Source organism: Electrophorus electricus, chromosome 16 (genome assembly GCF_041902795.1).
Source record: "Electrophorus electricus isolate QZ-2024a chromosome 16, ASM4190279v1, whole genome shotgun sequence".
NCBI classification, from domain to species: domain Eukaryota; kingdom Metazoa; phylum Chordata; class Actinopteri; order Gymnotiformes; family Gymnotidae; genus Electrophorus; species Electrophorus electricus.
Window position 1 is genome coordinate 18912501 of NC_137512.1, and position 26985 is coordinate 18939485.

At 45.7% G+C, this 26985-nt stretch overlaps 3 protein-coding genes across 14 annotated transcripts in view; 2 read left to right on the plus strand and 1 right to left on the minus strand.

The window, feature by feature from the left end:
- Positions 1–8492, plus strand: part of atp8a1 (ATPase phospholipid transporting 8A1) — a 92783-nt gene extending 84291 nt beyond the window's left edge. For 2 of the 9 annotated variants that reach the window (XM_081698587.1, XM_027022706.3), the window contains exons 33-36: positions 3085–3173; positions 3441–3533; positions 4132–4223; positions 5749–8492. In XM_081698587.1, the coding sequence (XP_081554713.1) occupies positions 3085–3173; positions 3441–3533; positions 4132–4223; positions 5749–5846 (372 nt within the window). In that variant the 3' untranslated portion in view covers positions 5847–8492. Of the gene's footprint in view, positions 63–3084; positions 3174–3440; positions 3534–4131; positions 4224–5043; positions 5185–5748 lie in introns of those variants that run through there. The other 7 variants (XM_081698588.1, XM_081698589.1, XR_014117450.1 and 4 more) reach the window with 6 other exon arrangements.
- Positions 8493–10122: 1630 nt separating this feature from the next.
- shisa3 (shisa family member 3) lies at positions 10123–14631 on the minus strand. Its single transcript, XM_027022710.3, has 2 exons — positions 13771–14631; positions 10123–11781 (listed from the first exon to the last, which is right to left on the minus strand). The coding sequence occupies exons 1-2, from the start codon at positions 14039–14041 to the stop codon at positions 11189–11191; spliced, it is 864 nt and encodes a 287-aa protein (XP_026878511.2). The 5' UTR covers positions 14042–14631; the 3' UTR covers positions 10123–11188.
- Positions 11798–26976, plus strand: bend4 (BEN domain containing 4). 4 transcript variants are annotated; one of them, XM_035532047.2, is made up of 6 exons: positions 11798–11969; positions 16229–16956; positions 22868–23419; positions 23743–23834; positions 24655–24898; positions 25369–26976. In XM_035532047.2, exons 2-6 carry the CDS (start codon positions 16491–16493, stop codon positions 25614–25616), a joined length of 1602 nt encoding a protein of 533 aa, XP_035387940.1. In that variant the 5' UTR covers positions 11798–11969; positions 16229–16490; the 3' UTR covers positions 25617–26976. The 4 variants fall into 4 exon arrangements, with proteins under 4 accessions (XP_035387940.1, XP_081554717.1, XP_035387939.1 ...); XM_035532046.2 differs by lacking the exon at positions 11798–11969 and having other exon boundaries at positions 15764–16956; XM_027022709.3 differs by lacking the exon at positions 11798–11969 and having other exon boundaries at positions 15765–16956; positions 24658–24898.
- The last annotated feature ends 9 nt before the right edge of the window (positions 26977–26985 follow it).

Consider the following 26985-nt stretch of genomic DNA (forward strand, 5'->3'; position numbering starts at 1 on the left):
CTGCCTCACATTTACCATCACAATGGCTGGCATTAACATTCCTGGGCCTACATTATCACTTCCAGGCATGAGCAGCCAAACACCACTCTCCCCCAGCACCATAGATTAGTGCAGCCAGGCATAGCTAATCCACCCCTGTCAATCACACTGCAGAAAAGTTAGACACTGGACAGCTCGGTAAACACCGACACGTTGGCTAGTCCAAAATCAGAAGAACAGTAACAAACAAATCAAAACAAAACCTTTTTTTTTCCTTTGATCCGCTTGGCTAGTTTTGACCGTTCCGATTTCCATGAAGTCAGTTTCACTGGAGGAGCATTGTATAATTCAACTCGACCAATCATCCAGAACTCTATTCAGCAGTGACGGCCATGTTTTCGGTTTTATTTACCGTTACAGCCGCGTGGGTGAGGCCGTCTCGGCTAGAATGGTCAGCAGCAGTGTTGCCCAGACTGAAGCTATGGCGGGCGGCGGTGCGGTGGTCTAAGAGTGCTGTGGGCAGTGGGAAGAGCGGTAGCTGCTGAGCTGAGCAGTGGTAGCGCTCGGAGTGGGTTAGCCACTGTTAGCTTTGGCCTGGAAAGCACAGGAGAACAACTCTGTACTCTGTGCTGAAGCTCCACACCGGAGACTTTTTTTTTTTAACCGAGGCTTACTGGATGTTATGTTGCCACACCTTTTATTATTTTTAATAAATCACAGATGTTTGTGTAATTGTGTATGTGTGCACCATGTGGGGGGGTGGGGGGGTGTGAATGTCTAGTAGACATTGACTCTTGATGGGCTGTCAAAACAGTGTCTGGTGCTGTGGACGGCTCTGTTCAGCTGATGAGAGCTGGCCTAAGCAGTTTATTAGTTTACCCTAAAAACACCCCCACAGACTAGCCGGCTTCCACAGACTGCTAGCCTCCCCAAGGTGCTGATTTACTGTCCGGGTACCCTGATTTCTCCACAGATAAACACCCCCTTAAAACCCTGCTAAGCAATCAGTTTATAACTCGGACTCTAAAAGCAACGGGGAAAGGGAAAAATATGGTTAGCTTGTGAAAAAAAAGTTTTCCATCCGTTTCATCTTGTGCTATGAGTTTTTCCATCGCTATTGTTTGCTTTGTCGGAGTGTTTCTGTCATTAGACTTCCTGAGAAAATATTTACAGAGTTTATTGTTTTAGGATCATTTTTATGACCATTAACTTTGATCTAACATTTTCTGTGTATTCATGATGTTTGCGTTTGAAATAACTCTGTCCCTGCAGTACATTTAATTTAGTGTTACATTAGACCAAACTAAAAGTGATTAAAGTGCCATTATTAGAGAGAAAACCACCTGTGACCCAAGGGGCTGTTGAATTTCTACATGACATGAAAATATCAAACAATTTTCTCAAATGTCGCTTAGCAACACAGAACACAGTTGTTCAGTCAGGATCAGTGGGACATTAAGAGGGGGGGAAAGCTTCTGATTTCCACTCATTTGAGATTTCCTTTTCCCCATATGTTTTGTCAGACATCAAAGTCTATTGGGCCATAATGGTGAACAGCTTAGCTAATTTGGGAACACCTGAGCTCTTTGATAGCTCTGACACTGATTGGTGTGTGCGGGCGTGCCTCAGGGCGCTGCTTTAGGCCCTCGCCTGGTTTCCATTACAGGAAGGACAGCGTCTGGGGCCGCCGAGTTTGGACAAGTGGCACAGGCATGTAGTGTGAATCTTGATGTGAGGGGGCAGCCCGGTGCTCTTTGACTTTTAATGACAGACAGTTTTAGTGCAACAGGGCCAAAACAAACAGGGAATGTGCAGACGACTGCTTCAGGCTGCCCCACAGTGCAGACCAGAGAATCCCTGTCTCCTGACTCAGACCGCATGGAACCACACAGCTAGCGCACTTTTTTTCCCTCTGACTCTCTCTCTCTCTCTTTCTCTTTGTCTCTAATTCTCAAACTCAGGCATACCTTCCCAAGATAAGTTTGTCGTCTCGCAACCGCCTTAAAACGACCGCCTTTTCCACTGCTGCCAGCGGGGTCTGCGATACGAAATGTTTTACAGGGGAAACGTTCTCATCCGAATGCTTTAATTCCCAGTGAGATAAATATGTGAGGTTTGAGTACTTGAATATCATTACTTCATTAGCGAGCTGCCTGTGCCGCTCCTCGTCTCGCCCAATCCAAACAGATGAATGTCTGTTCGGTCCAGCCTTTCTATAATTCATGGGTGTATTTTGGCGCATAGGCTCATACTGGCCCTACTCTGGCCTTCATTTGGAATCATCGGTGGTCATTTGTTTTAGGTAAAGAATATTTTTAAAAGATAGCAAGTTACTCCTGCTCCAGCCTGAGATCTTCCAAACATCCTCCCCAGTCTGCCCGGTTCTGGCCAATAACCCAGACTGGGTGTATTTAGCATGCTGCTCTCACACCTGGTGCCATGCCTCTCGGTGTGAAGAGGAAAAAAAACAAGTCTCCTACCAACTTTTCATGTGGAAATCGGCCTACTGCACGTTCTTGGCAGAGCCTCCAGTCATAAATTATTAAATGAATACGGGGGGGGGGGGGAAATGTGAGTGTACACCCGTGAAATGAGCCATTCCCCTCCTCCCTGGTTCCTAGCCCAAGTTCAGCATTGCAGAAGTGCGTTGCAAACATTTACCTAATGCACAAACAAGCCTTCATAACACCGTTTGGCTTATGTTCAGCCTCCACTGACTGGTTCTGCTTGCCCCCACCGCGCAGAACCGCACCCTCTTGCGTGCCCTCATACACACTCACACTTGCATACACATGTCTGCGTTTTGGGTTTGTTTGGATGAAGAGAGACACAACTGAGCAGAGGGAAATGGCAAACATTAGCTAGCTGGCCACACTAGCATCAGCTAGCCATGAGTTCGGCCGTCTGTCCTGTTTCCCAGCCCCGGCAGACCTGTGTGGCTCGTACACACGTGCACGCAAGCGTTCGGTCCAGGCGGAAGAGTTTAGCCTCTCTATTCTTGCCATTCGTGTTTCTCAGTTAAAATTGAGCAACTGTCATGTGCACGCAACATATCGCTCATTACTCTCCCTCTCTGTGTGTGCACGTGGTGTGTGTGTGTTGTAGGCAGATATGATGTTCAGCTCCGGAGTGTTCTGGACGGGACTGTTGTTTATTCCAATCACCTCGCTGGTGTTTGACCTGGCCTATAAAGTGTGAGTTTCCCCATCAGCACAGCACAGCGCAACACAGCACAGCACAGCATGCTAATGCGCTCAGATGAGTGCGATGATGTAAAGACAAGGCATGTGTCCTTGATCGCACCTTGGTGCTGAAATGTGATTCTTCAAAGTAGAAGTAGTTAACGTACTTATGATTCACTCTGCATTGGTTTACAAATTTCACCAGTAAAATATTTTGGATTGTGACACAGGTCTGTGTGTGGGTGTGTGTGTGTGTGTGTGTGTGTGGGTGGGTGTAAGTATAAAAAAGGCATGCTTTAAGACCCTGGTGGATGAGGTACAGGAACTGGAAGCTCTGTCGAAGGACCCTGGAGCTGTGGTTCATGGGAAGAGGTAAGAAGCACACACACACACACCTTCAGAGCCACAGTTCAGCTTCAACATCAGTAATATAAGCTCCTTAGGACATCAGGGATGGCCAAATCTCAGCCCCCTGTGTAAAAATAGTGTTGGCGATCCACAAAAACACTAGTTCTGTCTTTGAGTTCTATTATCACTCTCTATTCTTGCTTGTCTTCTCTCTCTCTCTCTGTATTTTTCTGTGTCTTTTTCTCTCCGTATCCCTCGCTCGCTCGGTTGCTGGCCCTCTGCACTATGAGGTGCCGCGTGTGAAGCCAGCAGAGATGTGTTAATGAGAGGGGAGGAGGGCCCTCCCGGCACTCTTGGAGTGGTGCGCCTGGCTCTTGGCCGAAGCCGGCCGGCCGGCCGGCAGTACCAGAGACCACAGTCACAGGTCTCTGTAGGGCTCGGGCCTGCACGTCCCCGAGTCCTGTCGAAGGCCCCCCACCGCACCCCCGTCTGCTCACTGCTGCCACAGCAGAGAAACGTCCAACAGAAAATTGCCACAAGCAGAGTCTTCCTTACACTTAAGGAATGACCACAGATCTGTGTCTTTGTCTCTCCTCGTGTGTGTGTGTGTGTGTGTGTGCAGTTTGACCGAGAGGGCCCAGCTACTGAAGAATGTTTTCAAGAAGAGCACCGTCAGCCTGTACCGCTCGGACTCCATGCAGCAGAGCTTACTCCGTACGTCAGCGCGCATGCGCGCGCACACACACACACACATTCACACTGCACATGCTCACACTCACACCGTCTGTCAGACACACACTCCACCCTTCCCCCCCTGCACCACGGAACCACAGAAATGCAGGAGCACACATGCACCTGGCCACACCTCCCAGCCGCCATGCAGTGAGTGGCTGGGCAGTAGAAACAAGGAGGTCCCACCCATCTCGGGAGCAGGGCAGGCACAGGACAGCACCTGCCAGGTGGGCGGAGCAGCTGGACAAAGTTCTTGGCAGACAAAAACGAACAGTACGCGGAAAAATTTGTTTTCGGTTGGAGCGGGAAGAGTCGTAGCCTCGGACTATGTGAACACGCTCCTCACAGCGGCATGTGACACCCGGGCTCACAGAGGCCCTCACACGCACCCCCACATCAGGCGTGTGCAGGTCTCGGCATGCACGGCCTCGTCTCTCTCTCTCTCTCTCTCACACACACACACACCGTTCGGCTTGCACCGTTCGGCTTTGCCTTACTGGCCTGATTTGCGTTTGTTGGGTTGTTTTCGGTTGGTTCAGCTGCGTGCATGTGTGCTCATCGCATTGTTTTCGTTGTTTGTTCTTAAGTGGGGATGGGAGTCTGTCAAGTGTGATTTGTCCGTGTGCGCACACTCACCCGCAATTCACCCCTTAGGTGCCATTACAGTAGAAAATCCCCTCCCTATCGAAAATCCCCCACCGTCTACAGTTAACGCTACATTGAGACTTCACCTCTATGACCATCGTCTTGCATGTGTGTGTTTTGCTTTTATCAGTGTGTTTGTGTGTGCTCTGCTGTGCAGATCCGTTGCCCGACGGCCAAAGCCACATCTAATCATTTTCAATTTTCCGCTGTCATTCCCACAATGCACTGCTTTCCCCGGCCTCTTGCATGTGCCCTCCCTAGGCCAGCAGGTACAGGCCGAGTCAGTTCAGACATGAAGGTGAGTCCAGGGGTCAAAGGTCAGCTCTTGTGCACAATGTGGGTAGAAGGTGTCTGGTGTCTAGCCTGATGGGAGGTCGTGAATTGTGAAGCATAGGGTTCATAGGGTTCACCAAAGTGGAGAATTACAGTGGGTCAAAGACACGCCGATATCACCCCTTACGCGACCTGATCGTCACCAAGAAACATATAAGCCACCAAGAAACATGTAATAGAAGCAGGATCCATTTACCAGGCCACATCCAACACTGTTCCTTCAGATCTCCAGGGTTGACTTCAGCAAGCAGTTGAATCCATATCCAAAATGACTGTTACAATACGCTTTTTGGTTCTCGACCCTGCTTGTCCTTTTATTTGGAAGCTTACAGTCAGTCATATCAGCCAGTGCAGAAGCTCCGTCTGGCCCAAACATCACGTTGACTGATTTTTTTTTATTTTTTTTTATTTATTTTTTTTAGGATTGTATTTGTCTTTGTGTTTATTTTTTCCAAATCTATTTAAAAAAAAGTTCAAATCTTTTGAGATCTGTGTGGTATCTGCTGAGTCTTCTGTGTCCTTTCTGCAGATGGCTACGCTTTCTCTCAGGATGAGAATGGAGTGGTTTCCCAATCTGAGGTCATCAGGGCCTACGACACCACCAAGCAGCGGACCAATGAGTGGTGAGATCTGGCCCCCCCAGGCCCTCCCCCTCTGAGCCTCAGTCGTCAGTCAACTTTTTGAAGCTGCCAGAAGCTGAAAGCCCGTCAGTCTGTCTGTGTCCAGCCCGAAGTCTCTGGTTGGAACTACTGCAATGCGAAAACAAAGGAAACAGTGGAGAAGGGAGAGAGAGATCTGTGCTTTCAAAGAGATTTTTAAAAATAAAATAAAATAAATTAAAAAAGGAACAAATTTAGGATGTAGATTTGAAATCATTCCACTGCATCCCCAGCAGCTGTTAGGGTGGTTTAGGTTCCTGACGAGCACCAGTGTGCTTCCTCCCTCCTCTGACCTTCTCGTAATTTTTAGCGGTGAAGCCAAAAACGTGGGGGCAGTGCAGTTGAGGACGATGGTGTTGAACCCTTAGCGTAGCGGTGTTTAACCACGTCCCTCTAATCTGTGATAACATATTAACCTCACCCCCATTGCTCCGTATAACGCCAGCTCTCATAACAGCAGCAGTATTGAGCTCCTGTAGAAAATACAATCGCCAAAGAACACCGTTCTGATGTTTGGGAACCAGTATTTTCTGTTCCAGTCGTATTTGTAGTTTTGTCACTAAGTGATGCCCCTCTGCACTGATCTTAGACCACTGCAAACCCCCCCCAGTGTATGTATGCGCGCGAGTGTGCATGTGTGCGTATAAGTGCATGTGCATCCTTGGGAGCGCGCGCATGCACATGCGTGTGTTTATTGCTTTTTTCTTTCTTTCTTTTTTTTTTTGCATGCTGTAAAGTTATTATTTTCGCTTATTTATTTAATTTTTTATTCTTTTTGCTTATTTTTGCTTTTGCCTTTAGCCATAGCTGGCTCCTTTCTTTTTCTTGTGTGTATGTATCTTTTTTCTTTTTTTATAATTATTAATTTTTATTTTATTATTGTTATTAGTTTATTGTGCCTGATTCTTTAAATGGGATCTCCAGCGGCTGTTGTACCTGTGCCACTGCTACGATATACTACAATAGCTCTTCAGTCAGTTACTGCATTCCACATGGCCCACAGCTGCAACAATCACAGAGGTGCCTAACAGCAATGTTTTTGTTCCAATTCTTTAGGTAGGCAGGATTCTGTCCCCCTAACCCGTACAGACGAGATGCTTCTGTTGTGTCGCCCCATCCGGGTTGCTCCGGAGGAGCAGGGAGTGTGTTCAGCCCCGTGCGATTCGTCTGAAAGTCTTTTCAGTGATCTAGTTGGTTTGCGTTTGGTAATTGTCTTGGAGAGACAGAGAAATGACCCCTCGAAACTGTAGTGCCATTGCCTTGGGGGCGGACAAAGAGGATTTAGCCTGGTGATCCACCCAGTATCAAAATGACTTTGTCTCTATAGTTATTTTGTGAATTTGTATTTTTATATTGGAGAAGCAAAACTTTTTGGATTGACCTGCTTTGTAATGAGCTGTCGTTCTTCACTTTTGTTGTTAATCTTCGGAAAAGCGATGGTGGAGAATGAGCTTAGTTTATCTGTGACTAAAACGTGTCTTGTTAAGATTATTAAGGCTTCTCTTATTTATGGTCAAGCTTGCGTGCTGGTTCTCTTCTCCCTGTGGGAGAGCAGGTTTCCTACGTTGCGTGTGCTTTGCGTGTTGTCTGCATGTGCATGTGAGAGAATGCGCGGACGGACATTTCTGTGTGTGTATATGTGCGTATGTTTGAGTGCGCGTACCTGTTGTCAAGCATGTCTGTTAAATTAACCCCAGGGAGATTACTAACTGCTAGTTCCTCATGATGAAAATCTTGGTCTTTTTGTATGCAAGAAGGGATGCAATGTATGGGAACGGCTTGGGTGTGGATGTGTGTATGTATGTGTGGTGTGGTTATGAATGTATGAACCCCACACTTCGGTGTGGGTGTGGGTGTGGGTGTTTGAGAGCTGCTGCTTGCTCTTCCACTGTGTGACTCCAGGTGTAATTACAATGAGATATGTTCCCTGCATGACCTTGGGTGTATGTCAGATGGGAGTGTGCCTACGAGCGTGCATCTAAGCCTTTAGCCTGTCCCGAGTAGAGGTGTCCTTGTTAGTAACGCTGAGCTACAGTTTGACCCATGATGTTGCACAATGCACTGTTAATATCTGCAGTGGTGACTGAGCTCTGTGATCTGGGTAGTATTTGTTTCCAGTATTATTTTTAACCTGGTTGTACCTACATGCTTGTACTTTTGTTTCAAATCTCATACAGTATAGCTCTCTTTTAAAACTACTATATGAGTGTTTTTCTTTTTCGGCTACTGTAAAGTGCAACTCCAGTGCATCTGTCTCCTGGTCTTTGCTTTCAATGGTGGTTTCTGTTTTGAGTGTTGCTGTTGTGGGTTCTTGTTGAAGCAAACGCTGGATGTTTCCTGACAGAACAGCAGATGAGTCAGGCTTCAGCACACCGTTGTCTGTGGAAGTGATTGACTGCATGACTGGTTTAAATGTTAGTCGTACACCAGTTTTCTTTTTAGTATCAGTCACTTTAAACAAGAAAATGCACTTTTTAAATTTGTATTAACTTTGTTCTTTCTTTTATGTCTTCATTGTTTGATGATTGTTCAGCATGTTGGGACTGCAAAATTTTAAGTGTTCTGTCTTTTACTGCCATAAAGTGAAATAAACTTTACAACTTGAAAATGAAAATGCAAGATTTTTGTCATTAATACTGATATTTCATTTATTTATTCCTTATGCATTTAGCGAGTATTTTCAAATTCTATACATAATTTTACTGCTTTGTCTTGATATTTGCTCCAGAACATCCATGGACATGTCTACAAGTTCAGCTTGAGGCTTCCCTTCACAAATGAGGGTATTGAATATTATGACTCTTCAAACACAGACTCATTTACTATTAATCTTTGCTGTTTCCAAACAGCTACGGTGCATTGATCTATTTCCTGTCTAGACTGTCATAATGCATGTTATTCCATGTAATAAAACCTACGTACTTGAAACTACATTGGGACTCCATTATGTTTATTAATGGTGAAGCTAGTAAAAATGCTGAAATACAGCAGTGGTGTAAATTCCAGTGCCCCTCTTAAAAAATGCAATCAATCACAGCATCCCACCCTTGCTGGGCTGCACTTGTTCAGTTTGCCGTGCCGAGTTCTTCGGCGGGATGTTCCTCTCGGCTCGCTCTCCGGGGCTCATCTGCTCCCTGCTCTAAATCTGTTCAGGGAGAATATTGGGATATGAATTATTCTGACTGGACTCAGTCTGGCTTTTACGGTCTCCCAGCCACATGGTTCCCAACACAAATTCGGGAAGCCTGCATATCTTCAACATAGGGCTGGAAAGGAAAAAGGTTTCCACAGTAAAAAATCATCACAACAATCCTTGTAGTTATTCTATCACGTACATAATCACACGGAAGTTTTTCTTTTTCGTTGTTTGCTTGCTTCTAGTCCCCCCGAAAAATCAACAGCTGTTTTTGAGTAATTGAATTGGTAAAATAACAAATGGAGTATTACAGTGGAATGTAAACGTTTCTGCTTGTAATTTATGAACGCTGAAACGTTTCGGACTGTGCTGCTCTCCTATTCGTGCGGGGTGAGAAGGGCCTTCTGCCATAGCGGTTCGCAGGACAGCCCCTTTGCCCAAACGGCCGTGAGAATCTAAACAGGAAGAGGCGGTGTGGACTGGGTGAACACCCTAACCCACTACACGCACACTAAACCAATGCCATATCTGATGTCCCTGGTTCTCGTTTGTACTGCCGTGGGGCTGCACTCGGTTCCTGCCCAGCTCGTCTGGGGTTGGCTGAGCTGCTTCCCTTTCAGCCCTGCAATCATAACAATTTATTACTGTTTGGAACTTTTACTGTAAATCAGTAACTATTATGTCAGTATAAAAACTGGTCCATCTAGGTGAAACTTCAGCCTTTGCCCACAGATTTTTTTTTTCCATCTTCCATAATAATCAATGAGCAAAACAATAAACATTTGCTTTGTATATTCATTACTATATATATATATATATAAAACTTTTTAATACTACAATGGTCATTTTGTGAATGACTCAAGTTATTGCTACATTATAGTGAAACTCTTTAACTGTGGCTTATAAATGGTCATTTTCTTTTATTTGAAACACTTGAACATAGCGTTTAATACTTAGGTGTGGTGTGTGGCTGTGCATTCTAGAAAAGTCTCTGGCTCGTCGCACTGCTCTAGTTGCTTAGACGTTTCAGAGGCGAGCGCTGCAATCAGTGCTCGCCGCAAGCCCAGCCAGAGTGGGTGCTGCTCAGGGAAACCAAAACCAACAGCGCTCAGGGCAGTTATTCAGCTTTATGTGAATTATGCTAAATGAAGTAGAAAACCCACATCAAAGCATGGAAAAACAAACTGTTGGAAACTTCAAAACTAAAAAAAAAACATTAAAAAAAAAAAAGTTTTTATGTTTTTTATGGTCCCAGAGGTAGCTGCGTGTCTTACTCAGTTGAAGCTGAGAGGAGTGATGAATGGGAAGAGATAGGGCTCTTGGTTCACAGAGCAAACATAATGTACTATACAGTACACGATGCCAAGGTAACTATTTATCTCATCCTATGTAGCAATACACCCTCCCCCTGACATACACAAACTGATGCTGGCGCTTGGCACTCTTTCCCAGTAAACCATACTCGTTTCTGCTCCCTTTTCTAGAAGAGCTTCGATTGTCAAAAGTTTTTTTTTTCCTAATCCCTGGTTTGCATTCATTTAAGTCAGTGAATGATGAATCCAATGACTTTCTTTCTTACATCTTTTCCTTGAGTGTCCCAAAGATGGCACATAAATTGGCATTCTGCCATAAAGACAAATTATTCCAGAAAGATACAAAACATTTGTATAAAAAATTTTTTTAAAAAACACTTGAAAAGTGCATAAACACAATAGAACTTATTAATAGGTGCAAACGCGTCCGTGTACAATGATCCAGCAGGAGTATTTAATTTCCAGACATGAGCCACAACCTCTCTTCGTGCTTGGTCCTGCAGCCACATGCTGTGACTCTCCTCTCTCTCTCTCTCTTTCTCTCTCTCTCTCTCTCTCTCTCTCTCTCTCTTTCTCTCGCTCTCCCCCTCCCTCCCTCCCCCCCCCCTCCCCGCCAGCTTCAGCTGCTGTCTGGCCAAATCCGGCAGTGAGAACCGAACCATGTCGCAGTTCCACTACAAGGCCTGACACTTACTCCAGTTCAGGTGCAGAGAGAGAGAGAGAGAGAGAGCGTGCGTGTGTGTGTGTGTGTGTGTGTGTGTGTGTCTCTCTATGTGCGTTTCCCATGTACTTTCAGCACGACACCTCTGCAGTGTCCGCTCATCTCTGTTCTCCACCCTGAAGCTGGGCTGAAGCCCTGGATCAGCTCTGGCTGAAGTCGGCGAAGGTCTTGCTCCCGCCGAAGGGTTCCGTCTGCAGGGGGAAGAAATACTGCTGGGAGAGGAGGAAGGTGGAGCTCTGGTGGTGCTGCTGGAGCTGCGCGTGCCCATGCGGAAGAGGGTGCAAGAGGCCACCCTGCGGGGACGAGTACGGCGGCGGAGGGGGTGGGGACATCACGGGCTGGGCCGGGACCAGGGACACCGGGGCGGACGCGGAGGAGGACGAGGCCAGCAGGAGCCGCTGGGGTGCGTGCTGCTGGCCGCCTGACTGGCCCGGAGCCTCGGCCCGGCCCAGGGAGAAGCGGCGGAGCGAGCTGCCCCCACCCACGCTGCTGGAGCTGGTGGTGGCCGTGCTGGACTGGCGCGAGGGGGCCCGCGTGCCGGCCGGAGCCGCCCCAGGGGTCGGGATCATGGGGATGGTCTCACCCTGGCTGCTGCGCAGGGAGAAGCGGATGGGCTGTTGGGTCGGCTGCTTGGGCCGCAGGCACGTGCAGCAGTACACGGCCACCAGTGAGCCGAAGACCACGAACGCCACAAAGATGGTGCCCACCACCAAGAAGGGCACGTATACGGGCTCTGGGAGAAACACAACATGCGTGGGTCAAGGAGGATGCCACGATATGGGTGGATTTTTTATTTTGTTGTTGTTGTTGACAAAACCAGGAAAAGACCTGGTTGGGTCCTGGTTGCGTTTGTCTGGGATTGTGATGTTTTGGCACAGATAGTAATGGGATACTTGAAAACGAGTCCTTCAAAAGACAAAAGTAGGTATCTAACTTCCTAAGAACTTACTTTTTGTGTTTTGCAGTAATGTACAACATAAGTTTGGTTAAATGTTGATATGCTGAAAATGAATATTTATTAATTAGGTACATGGTCATCCTTTGTTGAAAAATGTTGTCAAATATTTGAATTTTTTTGTGGTTTTCTCATAACATGTAATACACGAAGTAGTCATGTGTTTATTGCTCTTTGTGAATTCCACTGCAAGCTAGTTGAACTTAAACCCGTGTAAATCGTTGACTCATTTATTAGGCTTTTTTTTCCGAAAATAATGTTTGTTTATATCAACACGGAGAGAACGTGCTCCTTTAGACAAGGAACCCAATCTTGGGTGCTGTTACTGGAGATGACAGAGCAATGCAAACTAAATATTATTCTCCTCAGCCTCACGGTGTGTTTATGTTACGGCGTCACATTGCAGCCAGGGTCAGATTTTCAGAGCTTTGGGGCTTCATTTGCAATCAGAGCGATGGATGATTGGCTGCACGGAACTGGCCCTTTGTAGTCTTGTTTGAGACAAAAATAATGGGAGCATGTTTTTTCTGGTGATCTTGTAATCTTTTTTTTTTTTTTAGCGCTTTCTTTCTCTGTAAGGACAGCAAGTGGTCCAGTTAGCCGTTTGTAAGGTCAGATGCCATACCGAGTGCCAAGCTATTAGAGGTCGAAAGGAGGTTTCGATTTGTTTGAAGTCACATATAGTCATTTGTTTTTATAGTCTAAACATAACGCCGAATTAGGACAAAAGTAAATTAAGATGTTCTAGCTGTATTGCCTATGTGTTATTTCACATAGACATGCGTACTTAATGAAAATGTGCATTTCAGTTTAAAAGTGACTGGGGTGTGAGAAACTACTTTCGCATGAACGTGAGTAGCACCACCTTTCAATTTTTATTTAAAGTCTAATAAAAAGAGCGTGTTTAGAACAGAAAACAAGCATACTCGCTTTAGGTTCGTGTGATGTCTAGCGAGGAATCTGTGTGTTGACACTATCCAAGTGTGGAGTGTGTTCAGCCTTGTTTTTGTGTAGCTTTGTCAGTCGGCGTAACCTCTGTTCATATAAGTCAGAGACGAAAACAGGTGCTTCTTTCTGAAATCCGAGCCTCTTGAATCTTATTTCCTCATTTAAATATTCTGCGATATAAATTAAGTCGAGAACTCAAAATCTGGCGCTACATCTGTTAAATATATTTTATCTGAGTAGATCGAAGTATTGGGACCCACAATTAGGATTGGATTAAGACAGAATATATTGATTCATTTTTTACCATAGCAATTATACGATGACTTTATCTTAAATGCTAAACAATATACTCTTGTTTAATATAAATATGCAATGGTGTAACTACTTCACACCCCAGTTTAATCCGTTACATATACTATACTATACCATACTTCATACAGAGGTGGTCTTTATATCCCCAAAACTAGGATATTACTGTATTCTTTATATAGTCATTTAAAACTATATTTTGCACTATTTGTCAAAATTATTCAAAACTTTAAAATAGTGTATGCATGTATTTTTCCTAAGCTTTAACCGATAGGCTATCTAAAGTCTCGGTATGATAAATTGAGGAGAGATGTGCAAGTTATCCTTAAAGGTTCTGACGATATATAGGCTTCTTATAAATAGTCTGGTACTGCAAACGTATTTTTGAAAAAAAAAAAAAAGGTTACACATTTTAAGTTACTAAAGTTTGTGAACCTGAAGGTTGAGGAACGGGGTTTTTATGTATATGCTGTTGTCTTAAGTCCGGTGAAGAAAAGAACTGTATCTTACGTGCAGCATATTCAGTGTTCTCCACTTCTCTATCATTCGTGCAGGTCCCTTGGTCCAGTCGTGCGTCCACGGCCGCGCAACAGTACCGCAGCGAGCAAGTCCCGCAGCAAACGGTCGCGTCCATAGTGTCAAAGTCCTCCGGACACTGAAAGCCCTCGTGGTAATTCCCATTATTGTCCAGCCAGCCGTGGCAGTACTCTCCCTGGGCATCAGATATCCGGAGATTCAATGTCAAATATCCCAGCAAAAGGCAGTTTACCAAGTGCACCATGCCGGCAAGATACTAAATTACGCGTATTTACACCTCTAAAAAGAATGCCCTGTCGACAGGTGTTTAATTATCCTTTCGCTGATTTAACTTTTTTAGCTTGGATGAACATAGTCCACTGTCATATTGGATTTAATTACCATATTGCGTTTTGAACTGAGGGCTGGTCATTTAGGTTATCTGTCTTCCGTTACTCATGAAATACAAATAATATTCCTGTCATATTCATAGTTCCGATCCAGTTCGACGCGCAAGATAAATTCTGAAATTATCGCAACGGTATTCCAAACGCATAAACAAGACAAACAGTGCTCATATGTTCCTGTATTAACTGGATATTTTTTAAAAGCATTCAACTCCAAAACGCTTCATTTTCGCTGCACACTTCACCGGTAACTGGTATTTGACAGTTTTAGTGCCGCTATCAATAACCACCGCAACGAAATAGGTCCGAGGGTTTGGAGTAAAACAAATGGCGTTTCCAACACGTTCCGGGGGTTTTCAAAAGAGCAGAAAATCAGCCTTGGAGTCTGACGCGCGTGGCTCGGCTTCGCGCTCTCTCCGTGGCCCCGCGCGTCTGGTCTCGAGCCTCACTTCGGCTCTGTTGTTTTTTAGCGCACCCCCCCCCCCCCGCCATACCCACCCCCCACACACACCTCCCCCCACACACCCCCAAACACCCCCACACACCCCACCCCCACACACCCCCACCCCCGCAGGCGCGCGCAGCTGGACGGCCGTACGTGCGCATTCATGTCACTCGCGTGGTGGCGTCCTGCTGTCCGGTCATGCCGATTAAGAGCGCAAGAAGGGATGTCTTAAGCGTGGAGTCATTTGTCATGTCTCATTCGAGGAAAATGTATTTTTTTTTTAATGAAATAAAATGTTCTGGAGGATGTGGCGTATTTATTAACCGTTGTAGCAGTTTAGGCTCAACTTGATATAGCCGGTTTCTTTTGTTCAGTGTATGTTCATTATTAGAATGCTAGTGTGTGCTGGCAGGAAAGCGTGAAGTTTCACTTCCCTTCAGTTAAAAGAGAAGGATCCTGCTTTTGACTGTACTCGGCTACATTTGACAAAGAACTAAATACTAAGTTCATCAAGAATGTCTGAGTGAACTGACAGGGAAACCACCAGTAATTAAATTTACATTTGCTAATTAAGAAAAATTAAGGGCGATATTTTGGATAAAAATATCTCCCACAAACTGAAGAAACATTTACACCTCAGCATTAACTCTTTGTCATATATATGTGTTTTATTTATTCCGTCCATAGATTAAATACATATTAATACTTAAATACATTTAAAGTACTTTAATGCTTCAACTCAACTGCATTTTTTTAACATTCGTTTTACATTCTTGAATGCTTGGCTTTCTCTTTTAACATAATAACATTTCTGCTTTTACTCGAATGAAAGATCTGTGTACCCCTTCAGCTGTGCTAAAGACGGTTTGGATTTCTGCCTAAATAGACCTCAGAACAGGGGCTAGACTAGTTCTCACATTTGTGCTGCGGAGTCGCCCTCTCCTGGCCCTTTTGCAAAAGCTGCCAAAAATAATTAATACAAAAGATTTTTAAAAAGAAAAGAAAAAAAATCGATCGATGTTCTGTGGGTAATGTAGCCTAGTGAACTCGCTACAGAAATTCATCTTTAAAGCAGTTTGCCTCGAAACTGATTTAATAAGCTACCCATGTGGTGGAGTCCAGTGTGTGTGTGTGTGTGTGTGCGTGCGTGCGTGTCAGTCATTCTACGGTATTAAGAAAAACTCGTTAACCTCTATGGCATATAGTAAGCACTCATAGAAATGTAGGCTATTAACACTGCTTTGCAATATTTAATTACCTGGGCTTGGTGTGTCAAAATATTACGAGAGTTATTTTGCACTTTTTTTTATTCCAAGGACATACGATACATTGGTAATTCAAATAGTCCAGTCCTGTATGAGCATAATAGACGTGTGTCGAATAAAAATATGTAACCAACAGCGTAAGGGCTCAACTACAGCTCGAATGTGGGTTTATTTCTGGAGTTTGTGCTTGACTTCGCGCTAAATCCAGCTCGTTGTTTTGTTTCAATCTAGGCTATGTAGGAGTCACAAGTCTAAATAAAACATGGACGTCTTTCGTCTATCTCTTGATATCATAATGCACCTCTTTTATTTGACACTCCCACTCTTTCGTACAGATGCCACATACGGTGCGTGTAGATCCCGCTGGTATTCCCCAGTTGGTAGAAGAAAGCCAGAGAGCGCCGTTACCGCCAGGGGATTGGAGCAATGACTTGTCAGTAAAGTCACCCACCCTCCGAGCACCTCAGACAGAGTTGGAAGTGTTTGAGACGCACAACAAGGCTGCGAGACGCCGAGGAGGCTGCTTTAACCCGTCCGGACGGAACGTCACCTGAAGAGCCAGGAAAGACTCCAGCCATTCATCCTAAGTTCCCAGCTATGGAGGAGGAGATGCTGTCGGCAGACGAGGGGCTCTCCGCGGCCAAAATCTACAGGCAGCAGCGGAGCCCGTACGGCGCTCTCAAGACCTTCGCGAGCAAGCGGACGGCGGCCAAGGCGAGGCATGACAGACCCACAATGGTGGATATCCCGCAGCTAGGAGACGACGGAGGGCAACAGCACTCGCATCAGCTCAGTCCCGATCCGCCGTACTCGCATCAGCACCAGCAGCTCCAGCAAGTCTCGCTGACGATCAGCAGCAGTGAGCAGCAGCAGCACCGGCTGCCGCTGCACCGCTTCCCGTGCGAAATCAGGCCCAGCAGCAGAGTCGCGACTTCCACCTCGGCGCCAACGGGGAGCGCAGTGGCGGCGGCGTTGTTTGGCAGCCAGAGGAGGGCCAGGTACCCCACGGGCCGCGCCGAGCTCGGCCACGAGTCTCCAGACTGTAGCTACGGAATCAGTTCAGGTAACAGCGCCAAGTCTTTCGAAGAAAGTTTGTGTTAGAGCTATAATGTTTAATGAAGCCACGGTGCAACTAGGAAGCAGCCGACACTGTGAGAGAGTTGACGTCGATGAGATAAATACTCATCCCTTGTGCATTCATTTCACAATTATTCTGCAGACATGAATGAAACCTCACTGCAGCTTCGACACATTTTCGTATTGTAACGCAAAAAGGAAAAAAAACAAACTTTTCATTCACACATACATTTCAGCAAAGACTGATAGAGCGTGTTTCCTTTCATTGCCGTATATGTAACTTAAATATGACCGTCACGAACAAAAATATATAAAGTTATTTCAAAACACTAATTTGAATTTATACATTTTCATATATTTAAATTACGATGTTTAACTATTATGGTTTCCATTTTCTTAATACCAGCATTTTTTTTATTTACATCGTGTTGGTTTACGACCCATGTGCTGCCATGCACAATTTGTATTAGTTATCATCTAGCTCGTCATCACTTGTCAGTGTCTGACCACAGGACAGCTGTTGTCCGAGTATTCTTGGGTTGAAGGACTCAGCAATGACACGACACATGTAAAAACTCCTAGAGATAAAATACCCATAGGAAGAATTTCGTTGTGTGTGTGTGTTGAGTGCATGGGGAAGATTTCAAATGTAACGTTTTGTGTGAAATCAAATAGCTTAAAATATATTTTTTAAAAGAAGCTGAGTGAAGTTAGCCACGTTACAGGTTAAAGACGTGAAGGCAGCCTAACTCCTCAAAGGCATACTAGAGTCAGCTCTTTCCTGAGACAGGTGAATTTGGTCAGATACCTTTCGTTGAGTAGATGACATGGTTAGGAGAGGATTCTGGAGACATGGTTCATTTAGAGTCAGTCAGGTCAGGCAGGTGTGAAGAAGCTCAGTGAAGCTGAAGCATGTGCTTTGTTGGATCGGCGCAGGTGCGAAGCCGCCGGTGTGGTGCGGCTCACTGTCGGTATGGGGGCATCGGAGGTTAATATTGAGCAGCTCAGGGGTAGCAAGCAACGGGTTTATATACCCGTACAACAGGAACCTGTGCGCCACAGGAGGAGACAGCACAGCAGGTAGACAAAATGTGTTGTTTGATATGCAGACATATGCAAGAAACATGAAAACATTATCTTCAGTTGTTTGAGTTCAACCAAGCAACACTAATGCCACAATTAAAATCTGCACTTTAAGCGTTATGCATATTAGGAGGTGATACGGGTCCTTGGGTGTTTTGAACGCAAAAAAGCGAGGGCTTTTTTGTTTTTAGGCTGCGTATTTCTGAACCTTTACGTCTGTGGCATTACCACATGGGCTGGCATGACGCTTTATTATTTTTCCGGCTTATAGCAGACAGCTTCCCCTTAGCTCCGTGCTCACTGGTTAATTCCAGCTTTCATCAGCTCCCTTTGGCCTCGTTTGATATACCGTGGGGCTTTTTGGCTGACGTGTTTAACTTGCTTGTTTGGGGGGGGGGGGGTTGATTTTTTTTGTGGCAGTTTCACAATGGCAACCATGCACATTCTGCAAGTTTCTAGGAATTAATCAGGAGCTTGACTGAATAGATTGACTTTTAGCCTTGACGTAAAGCCTGCAAGCATGTCCTGCAAGCATGTCCTGTGCATTGGGTAGAAAGGCTACAGCTACAGCTGGGCCTGTGTAGCAGAAAGCTCTTCCACATACTGAAATATACACATTCTTCTTTATTGTAGGTATAGAGAGGAAGCCTTTTTTCTGGTCATGGGAGATGCAGTGTGCTACATGGTCACTCAGATGTGTGCACATTATTGACCATTGGGGTCTGGAGCTGTAAAACTGTTCTGTTAAAGTGATACATTTTCACCGTGCATTGGTTCGTGTGCGCACGAGAGAGCGAGTTAGTTAGCGATGGTTGTGCAGGTAGACAGCTGCTCTCTAAGAGATGCCATACTGTGATTGAGGTGTGAATGCGTTAGTAAGAGGAAATGACACCAGCCGGCAGATGTTAGAGTGCTGCAAAACCAGCGGTAACGGAGGCAAGCCAGGTCTGCCGTGAAACCTGTGGCCCATCCTAACTGCGCACGTGTTACGAGGATAAAGGAGAGGAGAACCGTTCCATTCAGGAACGCACTACACAGGCGTTCCTTACACCATCGCCGATGTACTATGCTGTCAGCGTTCCGAACCTGTGGTCCCTACATGACATCAGGAGGTGTTTTCACAAAGCATCGAGTGCGCAGTGGGCACCGGCTCAGCGCCTTGTTTACGATGCACCCGCTTTTTCTTACCCCCAGCTTTCCTCCCCCACTGCTGGGTCCTCAACCAGAGTGTGTAAGGAGAGATCAGAGGTTTTATTGACCCAGATCACGGTGGTTGCTTCAGTCAGTGACAGGCTGTCGTGCCAGACGTCTTCACAAGGCAGGGTCCATACTGGGTACATACCGACTGACTCTTTAGAAGGAAGAAAACAACCCCCTCAGCGCACGCTCAAAAGGCTTGAAATGTGATATATTCCTTTTCCAAGCTCCCAGAATCCATATTATTGAAATGTATAAATGAACAAAGGAATACCATCAAATTAGTGCATGATTACAGGATGAAGAACTCAAGGCCTAGAAGAAAAAACAAACCCACACACCGGTAAGACAATAGTAACACTGAAGTTCAGACCCTTAGTTGGCAGGGTCCCTGTGATTGGCCTTTAATTTAGGCTTCAGACAGGCCTGTGAGTTCCACTAATTAGTCGCACAAATTGTGGCAGGATTTGGCAGTAGATGAATCCCAGCTTAGGGAAGAGATCAGTCCACACAGTCCCAGTCCCTACACACAGTGATTATTCTCTTAATACATGACAGGTGTCCTTTTGACTATTACTACTGAGCATGAAATATTCTAATATAACAACCTCTCAATCATTATTTGCAGTATTGCCTGCTGTGCTCTTACCAAGTATTGGACCTTTTTTAAAAAAAAACAAAAAAACAAGTGCATGTCTTATTACATTACTAAGTTACCAGAAAACACAATAAATAAGTGAATAAAAAATGTATATAAGGAAATTAGTAGTAGTGCTTCCTCCTCATCAGTTCTGACTTTGAGTCAGTTGCTAAAATCATATTAAACATATTTAAAAATCGTATTAAAAACTGCACGAAGGAAAGCAGCAGTTATCTGGCAGCTGTCAGCAACACAGGAGACGCCCCACGTAGAATCGACGAGGATTAAACTCTTTAACATCTGTCAAAAATGAGACAGGACTAAGAATTTAAAGGCAAAAATAAATACGTATTTATTTATTAACGGTAAATATCTTGCAGTTTGATCTTGATCTGAGAGAAGAACCTGTCTGTGCAGACCTGCTTATGTGTTCACGGATCAAAGAACTCAAGGTGAGCATGCTAAATTTAGTCACAATATGTCAAGCATACGAAATCCAGGGAATCGCATCCCGGCAAACTGTTCTAAACGCCGGGGGCTGTCTGCTGTGGCTTTACATTATGTTTGCATGCATTCACCGCCTGACAACGCCTCTGCTGGAAGTCGGAGGAGCTGATTCTGAAGATGCAGACTGAGTCTAAAGTAGCTGATTTTGAGACACAGACAGCATCACCGACGTTTCTCAGAGACAGCGCAACCCAATAACAAGTCTCTGGAAACTGTGCAATAAAGCAAAATTACATTTCAAAGCTCCCGCAATCTCACAAGAGATTGTGATTAAAGCAAATGAGGCTCATAAATTTGGCTCTGCAGAGCATGTTGGATTTAATGAAATTTCAGGAGGCTCTCTCTCTCTCTCTCTCTCTCTCTCTCTCTCTCTCTCTCTCTCTCTCTCTCTCTCCCTCTCTCCCTCTCTCTCTCTCTCTCTCTCTCTCTCTCACCGTGGCATTGTGCAGACAGACACTGAGGTGGAGAAAGAGGAAGAAGAAGGGAGTGAAAGGCAGAAAGAGAAGCGTAGAAAAGAGTGAGGTGGGGGGGAAAGGAGAAGAGGAAAGTGACAAGGTAAGCAAAAGGGGTGAGAGCGAGCGGAGAGCAGACGTAGGAAGAGGGCGGTAGGGAGTGAGCAGTGAAAGGAAAGAGGAGAGTGAGAGGAAGGATATTATCAAACACGTCTCAGTGGGAGTAAACAGAGATGCCGCGCATATTAATAAATCGCCACATCTGCTCATGCCAGATAGACGCGCCTCAGCAACTGCAGGCGCTCGCGTGCCAGCCTGTCACTCGGGTGCCACGGCAACTGCACGCACCCGTAATTGCCTCCCCACGCCTTTGTGTGAGAGCGACAAATTCATAATCATCCTCGGAGAGACACTAGATACCTACGTGTGGCCTGAGGGTGGGGGGGTGAGGGGTAGAGGAGGGGAGAGGAACTACAGTGTTTTGATTAGTCCATCAATTCCAGTTTCATTTCAACTGAGTTCCATTTGTGTACAGCCTTTCCACGGGAAACAGTGTGACAGGGCAGTTTTAAAGCATTCCGGGGTCTTGGTGAGGGGCCGCGAGGGAGAGCTCCTGAGAAGCCCACATTGCGAAACCCCATCCTGCTCAGGCAACTCCGAGCAGTGTCTGAGCAAGATTTAGTCAGACAAGCGCAAAAGGGATCCATTGTGGTCAGTTTCAGGAAATTAGGACAGGGATTTACTGGGGAGGAAATTAGGATGGTACTAAAAAAGATTTAACACATACGGAGTTCTGCATTTTGAGAAGATGGTGCCGGGAAAGAGCCCAAATGAAGCATGCTGAGGATGGGTATTTACTGATGCATTATGGGAGTTTCGGGACACAGGAAAGGATGAACGCAATTGCTTTGGAATTCATTGAGAAGGGACAGTAAATTGTGCGACATGTGTGGAGAGATGCGCGCTGGGTTCCATCCAGAGTCAACCGGACTCCTCCCAGAAGCAGCAAGTAGAGACGAGGTCTCCCCACGACCAGCAGGTAAGGCTGAGGACGTGGTGCCATCGCAGAGGTCCACCAAGACATGAGCAGAATGAACACAGAGGTCCAAGGTGCAGTGCACAGTCTGCAGCAGTGCAGCAGGTCCCGCACCTCGAGAGCAGACCCCAGGGAGGAAAGCTGGAGGGGGAAGCTTGGCATATCGAGAGTGAGAATTTGCGTTTCCGGTGCACCACAGAAGCCGTGACATGGTTCAGATATGCGAGCGTAACGGGATTTCAGAAGCATGTAATCACTTACAAACAGGATACAGGCTCCAGGTACTCTACTCTAAATGCATATTATATGCTTGGCCTTCTGGCTCCACAGACAGGCACATGTGTTGGGAATTTTCTTTTGGCCTCTCTGTTCCTTGACCAATAAGACTTTTCCGTTTTGGCTTCATGGGAACAAACCAAGCCGGTTGCTGTTTAGGACAGGAATAGTTGAGTCCTGCATAGGAGTGGTTTATTAAGAGTATGTGTTGGACCACAAGGCAGTGACGTTTAGACAGTATAGACAGTGGTGTTTTTCTAATAATAAGGTAGGCCCTTCTTCAGAAAGAGGAGCCCCCAGCTGCTAGACGCCCAGTAGAGGAAATCATACAATTCAAGAGTCAAGATTTCCTGTCATTTTAGCTAATAGACCTACTTTACAGAAGCCTTCGTAATCTCCCCAGTAGAGGCACATAAACATGTACACTGCAGCCATGTTAATTCCACTTTCAGATAGAAATGTCCTGTAGTAACCATGACTAGGTTGATGATCATTTTTCTTTATATATGAAATGTTTCTATTTTTTCTTCTGTCTACTTTTTTTTTTTTTACCCCCTTCTCTGAAAGGCCTGACTGCACACCGCTGCTAAATATATACCCTATTAATGAAAGTGAAACGAGGGATTTTTGCCTTTTCGCAGCTCTGTGAAGAACTGACTCTTACACCGTTTAAATTGCACATCGTCTTTAATCTTTTCATCTACAGAAAACCGGCTGATTCTGGACGCGTTTGCGCAGCAGTGCAGCCGCGTGCTCAGCCTCCTCAACAACAACGGCGGCCTGCTCGGGGCTCAGCGGGCCCACAGCCCACCGCCCTGCTCCGTCACCTCCGCCATCAAGCAGGAGGCCGAGCCCGAGCGCCTGGGACCCAAGCCCCATGCCGAGGAGCCGTCGGCGTGCGGCCTGGAGGATGTCCCCCGGCGCGGTTCGTCGTGGAGCCAACAGCAGACCTCTGCCCTGCTGCAGGTCTTCACCGAGTCGCTGCAGAGCTACCTGCTGGCGGGGGCACAGCCCTCGGAGGGGCCGCGTAGCCGGCAGCCCGAGCCGGAGTCCGCCGCGTCCGCGTCCCCTGCGCACAACCTGGGCGGTTGGGCCTCGCCGGCGCCGTCCGAGTCGTACGGACACCCTTCCTCCACGCTGCCTGAGGACGAGGAGGAGGAGGAAGGCTGCTGTCCACGCTGCATAGAGCTGGAGCAGGAGGTCCTGAGCCTTCAGCAGGAGAACGAGGAGCTCAGACACAAGTTGGAAAGTGCCCCCGGTGAGGCACTGCCCCCACACTTCTACCTCCTTTCATCTCCTGGAACCTGTCTTACCTATGCTCACTGGTGTCAGAATGTTCTAGTTATCGACGGTATCAAGTCACATATTCTGCACCTTATTCCACACTGTCACTATTATTCATAAAGGAATAGTTGTTACAGCCCCCTCCTGATGACAGAAACTATTTCATTTTTCCTCTTTGATTTTTATTGTGTAACTCAAGAGAAATACGCTAAATATGTCTATTGTGATCTCAGCTGGACTGTGGTGGTCATGAATGTGTGTGTTTGTGTGTGTGTGTGTGTGTGTGTGTGTGTGCAGCGCCATGTCAAACAGTGCTGGACTTCTTTAAGGCCATCCTACAGCACTACAACCAGTTCATGCCACCTCCCACGGAAGAGCAGCTCACCGAGGTCAGACATCCACTCGCAGAATTCTGAGCAGGACACGTTTCCTGCTGGTTTAGCACACAGATTAAAGTAAAAGTAAAACTAAGTAAGTAATTAAACTAATTACCCTATAGTTCAAGACTTGATATAAACCAGCAGAAAAGGAGAAGTGAGACCCGCATTCAAATTTCCTGCTATATTGAGGTTATGAAAATATAACTCTGACTCAATGTTACATAAAACTATGCAAATAGGATTTGTGGCTGCCTCTGGTTTCTGAAAGTTTGGCACAAAAAAAAAATGCTCAGCTTGAGGAATGTGAAATACACTTTTGTAAGTATGTGCTTATTATTCAGGCTGTGACATTAGTTAAATAGTTAATTATGTGTTAGAAACTGTATGAGAGTAAATTTGTATTCAGATTTGTTCATACTTGTCCTATTTAAAATTTCAGTAATGGCAACCAAAATATAAATGTTAATGCAGTGGTGTAGGTTCACAGGAATGACCATATGGCAGTGCTGCTCAACCCTGATCCCTGAACCCACACAATGTCCAGGTTTTTGTGCTCCCTGAACAACTAGGTCAACCGACTGGCCACCATATCATCACAGCTGACTCCTATGTAAAGGCAGGGTTGGGAAAAACCTGCAGGAACTGGCCTCAGAGAGCATGGACTGAGGAGCAGTCTTAAACGACCAAGAGACACTAAGAAAACATGAAACGGCCCTTAGTGCGCATGCGTTCAATATTCACTTTAAGTGGGCATGGTGTTAATTGTGTTTGAGAGGTGATACCCAATAGATGTTCCCCAGTGGCAGATGTGTAAACCTGCATCTCCCAGCAGGGCAGTAAGCAGCTGTTGGGGAACTACCCTCTCTTCATTACCAACAAGCAGTGGGACGAGGCAGTGAACTCGTCCAAGAAGGACGGCCGGCGTCTGCTTCGTTACCTCATCCGCTACGTCTTCACCACGGACGAGCTCAAGTACTCGTGCGGCCTGGGCAAGAGGAAGCGATCGGCCCACATGGGCGAGGCCGGCCCCGAGAGGCGGCCGCTCAACCCCGTCAAAGTGTCCTGCCTCCGAGGTACCTCAGAGCACAGAGGCAGGACACAGAAATGTGGTCTTTAGTTTGAAGAAAATTATTCACAGACATTCAGTGTTATGAGCGAAGTTTTTAAGATACAGAACACCTTTATTATTTAGTAATTATTCTTAAGGCATATTATTCTGTAACTACTATCAAAACTAATGTGAATGGCAGTTACAGGAAAGAGGGCTGAAAGTCTTAAATGCCTCCTGATCCTGTGAGTTTTTCTTAAACCTGTGAGTTTAAGTTTACCTTAAGCTCTTTGTACCACATACCCACAAAATGCCTGTTTTCCTCTGTACTTCTCATATTTCTGTCTGTTTCTGTCCTTTCCTCTATCCTCCCATCTCTAACTCCCTCCCTGTACCCATTTCACTTTTCCCTCCCACTTTCTGTTGCTGATTTTGGCATAAGGGCAGCTGCTAAATGATGAGCCGTGCATGTAAATGTGCCCTTCTTGTTTCCAGAGTTCATCCGGATGCACTGTGCGTCGAATCCGGACTGGTGGATGCCGTCCGAGGAGCAGATCAACAAGGTGTTTAGCGACGCGGTGGGGCATGCGCGGCAGGGCCGGGCCGTCGGCACCTTCCTGGCCGGTGGGGGCGGCGCCAGCAACAGCAGCAGCGGCAGCAGCCTGTACCTGGACGGCTACGACGGACAGCTCTCCCAGGACGAGCTCTACCTGAAGGGCCCACAGAACGGCCTGGCAGACTAAGCCTCGGCGTGGAGGAGCGGAGCTTGCTGCAGTACACTCACCTCACTGTAGCCACGTCGACCTGAAAGTCATGCTCGTGTTCACGCTTCTTGTTGAACTCACAATGTCACCTTGGGCTGAGGAGTCAAACAAGCAAGCAGATAAATAAACTTACTAACTAAAATAACAATAAGCATTCCAGAGACCCCTGGACCCCTGGTTAAGTTTGTGGGGATCTCTTTCTGTTAATCAAGCAGTGGCCTTTGTTATAAACATGTACCCTCCACTCTGCAGTGTGCACGGAAATACTCCTGCCTGCTTGCAGTACTTTGGTAGCATTGTATATTCTGTAAAAGCCAAGAGTTTTTAGTTTGTTTGTCCTTTCAGGTCATGTTTTCAGGGCATGTGGTTGAAGATGATGGACATTCATAAATCATGAATCAGAATCTTTCATTATACGACAATGTATTTTAGTTAAGTGTGTTGAAATAAACATGAATATATTAATAGTAAAGATGTGAATTGTAAATAGGGAAGTGAGCTTCCTAGTGTCAGAGTCTATGTTTGTGTAAACATATTTAAAAGGTGCTATTATAACATTTCATTGTAGAAAACGGATAACATATCAAGTTCAATGTGCCATCCTTTATTCTGTTGTCAGATGTTGTGTTAAAATCAGCAGACAACTGTCAATTCTAAAATGTGTCCATGTTTGTGAATATGGAAGTAAGGATATGATCGTGATGTGCATAGTAGTGGTTTTGTAACCCCCAAATAAAGTGTGAGGGGCAGATCCAATACTGTATAAAGGTTATACTGATTATTACTTGTGTTTGCTGGAAGGCATGAAAACTGACCGAAACCTACTAAGCCTTTGCGTGGTCTACTGCAAAGCTCTTCATTCTGACTGTATAACAATATGAGACAGACTTTGTGGGTCACTGTGCAAAGCTTATCCTTTGCATATGGACAGCTTTGAGATGCCTTAACAGAGACAAACTCCGTCAGAACTTCAGAATACTGCCTTTTTGTTTATTTGTTTGGTTTTGTGGTTTTTGTCTTCTTTTGCCAGACTGCTGGAACTTTACCAGTGCAGAAGCTATGGACTGACTTCTGCTTCTTCTTAAATATACCTATCCAAAATAGCCAGATTCAGATTTGGTCTGTATCCTCTTTCTGGGATCTTAGCCAAATGTAAGAATGCCACGGGAGAAGGACTGTATGCCTGTGATGCTGTGTGGTGTAGCCTGCTTTCTTGTGGTTGTGTATACCCATGGTTCTTCTATATAACAGAAATGTGTGGGCACTGTGAAACGAACCATAAACTGTTCCTTGTCCATACCGAGTGTTGGTTTTATCCCCCCCCCAAAAAAAAAAGTTAAATGGAAAC

Bases quoted from the DNA above. Each gene is read 5' to 3' on its own strand.
- bend4 (XM_035532047.2), top strand. From the start codon at position 16,491: ATGGAGGAGGAGATGCTGTCGGCAGACGAGGGGCTCTCCGCGGCCAAA. The intron at 16,957-22,867 runs GTAACAGCGCCA...TTTCATCTACAG, and splicing joins TAGCTACGGAATCAGTTCAG to AAAACCGGCTGATTCTGGAC. The intron at 23,835-24,654 runs GTCAGACATCCA...TGCATCTCCCAG, and splicing joins CGGAAGAGCAGCTCACCGAG to CAGGGCAGTAAGCAGCTGTT.
- shisa3 (XM_027022710.3), bottom strand. From the start codon at position 14,041: ATGGTGCACTTGGTAAACTGCCTTTTGCTGGGATATTTGACATTGAAT. The intron at 11,782-13,770 runs GTAAGATACAGT...TGTTTCTCCCAG, and splicing joins GAACACTGAATATGCTGCAC to AGCCCGTATACGTGCCCTTC.